General features: G+C 45.3%; 1 protein-coding gene across 1 annotated transcript in view; it reads right to left on the bottom strand.

Annotated features, from left to right (window-relative positions):
- Positions 1-546: 546 nt before the first annotated feature.
- The window catches only part of HIVEP1 (HIVEP zinc finger 1), a 68,393-nt gene continuing 62,939 nt past the window's right edge, over positions 547-6,000 (bottom strand). Inside the window, 2 exon segments of the mRNA XM_074146297.1 lie at positions 547-1,707; positions 4,527-5,044. Coding sequence (XP_074002398.1) covers positions 547-1,707; positions 4,527-5,044 — 1,679 coding nt within the window.

Genomic DNA, 6,000 nt, shown 5'->3' with positions numbered 1-6,000 from the left:
CACAGATACTGTATTTCTCTTTTAAGTGTAAAGCTACCGTCTTACACAAGAAAGATGGACAGACCCTTTTCCAAGACTAATATGGATACAATAAATATGGAGTTTTACATACTAGATCTGTACACAGAAACTTTGTCCCACAGCCATAAAAATTTACATTTAACAGTGCAACATATAATTTAATCCTTTATTTATCTGACATAGGATGTTTACTTACTAAACACAAGCAACTACCTGGTTTTAATATACATATTTTATATATATATATTTTATATATATATATTCAACAATCTGTACAGGTTTCTAAACATAAAACTCCAAAAAGGCACAATCGTCTATACAACATGTACAAAAATGGCTGGAGCTGACAAGAAACAACAATTATTGGTCAAGAGTTCATGATTGCACGAAGATTAGTAATGGGTTTGTGTCAGAAAAATGTGCTTTAAGGAAAGGGAGGTTTGCAAAGAAACCTGTAAGTGTTATTAAAAAAAAAAAAAAAGAAAAAAACAACCCAAAAAATAAAAACACAATGAAAAACAAAAACTAGGTTGCTATTACAAGTCTATCCTCATCGTCACTGCTGCCATCGCTAAACTGCACCGTGTTTTGCCGCCGGGGCAAGGCGGCTGGCCTGTGTACCTGTCTGTCCGGGGAGACAGTTCGGTGGACCGGGGAGGATTTGGTTAATGCCTCGGGATTCGCCTTGGAGCGGGGCTCGGCCAGGGCAGCCCTCTTCACCGGGAGGGAAGGGACGTCGCGCTTTGGCTTGGTGGGGTTCGCGAGGTCAGTCTTTTCGGGATCCGCTTTCCCCGGGCCGTCAGTCAGTGGTGGGGCAGGCTCGGGATGGCTCTTCCCACCGTACCGCTGAGGAGGAGGAGGAGGAGGAGAAGTGGCCCTGCTGGCCTGGCCGACCTCGGTGGCAGGGAAGCTGACAGCAGCCGGCTCTGGCTGGGCCTCGCTGCCTGAGGTGGGCACCTCGGAGGCTCCTTGCCCCTCGGCGCCCAGGGGGCTGACGGAGGGGATGAGGGTGGGCAGGGCGATGTTCAGTATCTGCAAGCCGGGAATGTGGGCCTGCGGGCTGGGGCTGCCTTGCGGGGCCGCGCCGGCGGTCAAAACCTGCAGGCCCACGGCATTGAGGGTAATTCCCGGAGGCCGCATCTGCGGGGCGATGTTCGTGTTTGCCAGGCCCAAGATGTTCACCGTCTCCATGCCCAGCGGTGGCAGAGGCTGCAGGCCAGGCGCGCCAAGGCCTTGGATGCCCGGTACGCTCACCTGGCCGATGGGAATGCAGGGCACCACGCTGTTCACCTCGGCCATTCCCATGGGATTGGCGGTGGCAGTGCCGGCAGCCGCGCCAGCCGTCTCGCCGAGGGCGCTGGTAGTTCTGTGAATCACGCTGACGGCAGGGATAGTGAGCTGCACTGGCCCCGCCTGGATGGGAACGAAGGTGGAGTAGGTGGCCAGGCCGGCGGGGACCACCTGAATCCCCCCGAGCGGTGCCACCGAGCCGTAGGGTGCCTTGGCTTGCCGCTGCGAGTGGAGGGGGAGGTGGCTGAAGAGGTGAGTCTGGGGAGCCCTCAGCTCGGCGGCCTGCTGCGGGCACCCGGCCAGCCTCTCCTCTGGGATTTCAGCGTAGGGGGACGGCGCTGTCGTCGGCATGCTGCTGTCCACCGGCGAGGAGGGAGAGCTGACGGAGGGCATGCTCTGGGAGAGAACAACACAGGAGTGTTAATGCGGCGGCCATGGCTATCCTCGAGTGAAATGAAAACGCAAGATAGCTGGGAGTGCTTCCCACACTGCCTTTTAAGAATAAAAACAACATTGAACTGGTTCACAGTATATACTGCCCAGCTTGAACAATGAACTAATTTCCTTCCTTTCTTTTTCCAACTCCTTCCTCGCCCACTAATTGAATTTTCTTCTCCTAATTACCCAGGCTAATTTCTGTTGAACACTACTACTTGAAAACATTGCTGAATATCCTTTGTATGTGTTTTCTAAGGAGCGAGAAGGCTTTGGAGAACTGTTTTCTGTGGAGATCACCTCAGGCAAGAAGGTTAAATAAGCATAAGATGGCATTTTTGATGCACCGAGTTCCTCTCCTGCAGCTGCTACAGCCTCTGGCAGGCAGAGGCAGCATCACGGCACCTTTGTCTGTAGGTGCTTCTAATGCGGAAGATGGGCTATAAGCAATTACAAGAGATGGATGACAACTACAGCACCCACGGAAGCGGAAGTGACGGGAGTGAGACGTGGCACCCACACCCCACTGCTGCCTCAGCTCCCTGTGATTTAGTGATCAAACCTGGACCGATGATCGTATTTATATGCTCCCTTTTCTTCTCATATAGCCTGTGTTACCAACCAAGGCTGGCAACTCCTTTCCTAAAAACTCCTAAACTGAGAAGTCTTAAACTGCAATTTCAGTCTCGTGGTATCTTTTAGTTTTAGGCATATTCATAACACATACAGATAAAGAGTGCTGCAGCCTTATTTAGTTTACATAGTCCTAAACAGTAATTCTGTGGTTTTGACCAAACTCTCAAGAAATCTCTAGAGCAGGCACAAAACTGAAACCCGAACAGAAATGCTTTTGAAAATTGCTGGTAGGAAATGTATTGCTTAAAAGAGACTATGATTTACTGATTATGCAGTGCTGACCAGTCTAAATGGGAAGATGAGCGTGAGAAGGAAGCCAGCATCTTTCTCAGAATTAAGTCCTGTCTGACACCTCACAAGAAATCCTGATAAAGTGGTATGGATGCTTTCGAAGGAACATACAGCCTTCCTGAGCTGTCTCAACCCCTTGTCTTGATTGCAAGAAAGGGGATCCACAACCATTCAGAACAGACTGTAGATTAACCATGAGGCACTCGGTTGCCACTTCTTTTGATCTGGGAAAGGACGAGGTAGTCTGGAAAGGAATTACTGCCATGTATTACTTACATGCTTTTTTTTTAAAAAAAAAAATATTAACGTAGACAATTATTGGGAGCTATATTAATGAAGATGTTTCAACAATTATAGGTGCGTGAACATTTTCTTGAGGCTTCAGTGGTTCTGTTTGATGAGAGAGTAAACTCAGTCAAATGTCTTTCTGGCATCTACTGGCAACAACTGAAACCTGAAATCCAAATATTAAGATCCTACCCCTTTTGTGGCAGGTATATACAGTGCTCAGAGACCACTACATTTTGTTCTGTGTCATACTACAAAATCTCACCAATTTACATTTACCATACAGACTCACAGTTCTTACAAGCAGGAATGAACCTGTGTCAAACAATGAAATGCAGCAATAATTTTTACTGTTTCTCCTTGTCAACAGTTCACTATCAAATTTTGTGAACAAAAAATCCAGTAAAACAGATTTTCAAAGAAAAAACAAGCCAATAAGTACTTAAATAAGAGTGAATTTTTTACTTACTGTTTATGCTTTTGAAAATTTCCTGCTGCTTATTTTTCTATAACTGAATGCATATACTATTTGTAAATATTGCATTCATCACAGAGAAGGCAGTAATTACTCCTTTATTAAAACTATATCTTGCATCACATTTTTCTGAACATTATTCTGGAAAGCTCTAATGCCTTTATGGTCTGCAGTAAGAATTCAAAACCTTCAAGATATATCCTTAGGGCCAATCATGTATGTGACTTGTATCGTCTCCATTACAGTCCATTAAAATATTGCTGAATTGTAAAAGGCTTAACACCTGCCAGTTCCCCTCTGTGATTTCCTCAGCAGAGTTTTAAAGACAACAGTTGTCAAAATTACTGAACGCTCCTGCAGCCTTCCACACAGATTGACTTCATCTTTCTGCATGCTCTGAAGAGAGCACGGACAAAGCTGATCCTTTTCTGATTAAAATGTTCTTTCAGGTTGGAGAAAAACAAAGAGCATTGGGAACTCGGGTCTCAGTTCTGCGCTCATCTCTCCTTTTGTTATCTTGCAAGGGCAATCTCATACTTTCCTTGAACATCTGGTGCTCTTTCTAATTCTACTACTAAGCTTATTTGGAGGAGAGATAAGCAATTGCACAATTTTGCTATAGTGATAAGGAAAAAACCTTTGGGACTAGATTAATTTCCCTTGGGAATTACCAATGATCCTATCATCGTATTTCACAGTAAAATGGCTTCTGAATCCTATCACTTTCCTCTGAAAACTTCATAACCACCACCGTATGTTCATTCTACATATCTATTATATCCCTTCTTACTTGAAATACAATCTATCAGCTCCAAACTTCAGCTGAGGTGACCATACTACAATTAATCCTTTCAGGCAGAATACAATCAAAGCTAAGAATTTGAAAAGCAGTGTTCCTGCATCATCGCTGTTGCTAGGGTCCTACACGTCTGTGCTTCGATTCCTTTCATCTCCCTTAAAGACTCATCAGCCAACAACTCTAAGAATGAAGGGAAGGGCAAACATTTTGATCTTTGAAAAAATCTCCAAAAAGACCTTTCAAAGGCGGATTTAAAATCCCGCTCTCTCCCCCAGAGTCAGACACTCCTACCTTTGTAAGGGCTGCAGTTGATAGTAAGGAGTGGCCCAAGGCTGCTTCTGGATCAGGGTAATCCACAGACATCTGGCGACCTGGAGATGTAGGAGCGACGTCTGCCAGTGCTGCACTAGCACTGTGGGGACCTGCGCCCCTCTCCTGGGCTTTACCCTCGTGTGCTTCCTGGTGGGTGAATTCTGCTGGTGACCTGGAGGTCCTGCTAACTGACTGCACTGCGCTAAGTACGGTCATCTTCGTCAGCAGCGCTTTTGGCAGACCATCCATAGAGTCCGTGTGAACCCCAGCAAAACAGTCTGGAAGTCTGATGTCTTCATCAGCGCTGGGGGTGTCCTGCAGGCTGTGTCGAGAGGGGTGATGCTGGGGGCTGGCTGTCACCGAGGGAGTTGTGGACAGGACTGACTCAGCCTGACTGTCTTCATCATCATCTTCATTGTCATTGTCATCTTCATCCGCACCATCAGACTCCTCCACATCGTATCCTGACCGGTCATAGCCAAATCTTTGCTTCTCACCTGCAGAAGTGGAGATTAGAAGGTAAGCCAATGGAGGTCCTGGACTGATTGGGAGAGGGAGTGGGAGGGAGTAATTAGAAACACCAAAACTCCATGTCATGTGCATTTTTCAGATTCCATTGGATCAAAGGAACAGGGCAGATTCTATTTATTTTTTTTTTATTTTCTAGGGTACATATTAATTATACAGCTACATAGTCTTTCACCTTCTGCTTCCATGTTGTTTTTAACCTTCTGGATTTGACTGTTTCCTTTTAAACCATTTATAACCATTTGCTCAAAGTCACCCTTCACTCTTTCGCTTGGGGAGAAGCTAGCAGATTCCTGGTTCATTAAGTTCCTGGTGACGACATACGAAGCTGGTCTGCCAACCTGAGCGGTGGGATATTCTCTAGCTGGTTCTGACTCATAAGTGGGTGTCCTTGTACCTAATATGAATCACTGCTGCAAAGGTTTTTGAAGGATGCAAACAGAAAGACTGGAGGCTGTTAGTCAGGAATCTGTCTTGTTAACAGGCAAGAGAGACAAAAATTAGACCTTAGAGATCTCTTCACTTGGCTAATGTTTTGAAAGGTGTCCTAGGAGGCAAGAAAGCCCTAATCCTATCAAAACTTACCTATGCATGAAACTTTGCTCACATGGAGAAGCCCTCCTGACTTCAAGCTTTAAAGCCAAACTGCTGCCTAGTGGTAAATTTCTCTACAAAATACAGCTCTACTGCAGCTTTTCACCTTCTTTTATATCATAACTTGGAAAGAAAGAATCATCTTTACTAAAGACACAGAGAATCCCATCTGCTGTATCTGATTCCAAGCCAGACTGTCTGGGATCATATTTTATAAAAGACAAAATGCTTTGAATGCACTAATATTTTATATTTGATTAAAGGTCTGTCTGCTGAGCTGTCCAAAAAAAATATCAGCATAAAAATCATTTGGCTCTGCGAAAGCAATAAT

The sequence above is a fragment of the Numenius arquata genome, chromosome 4 (genome assembly GCF_964106895.1).
Source record: "Numenius arquata chromosome 4, bNumArq3.hap1.1, whole genome shotgun sequence".
NCBI lineage: Eukaryota > Metazoa > Chordata > Aves > Charadriiformes > Scolopacidae > Numenius > Numenius arquata.
This window is presented reverse-complemented; position numbering and strand designations above follow the sequence as displayed.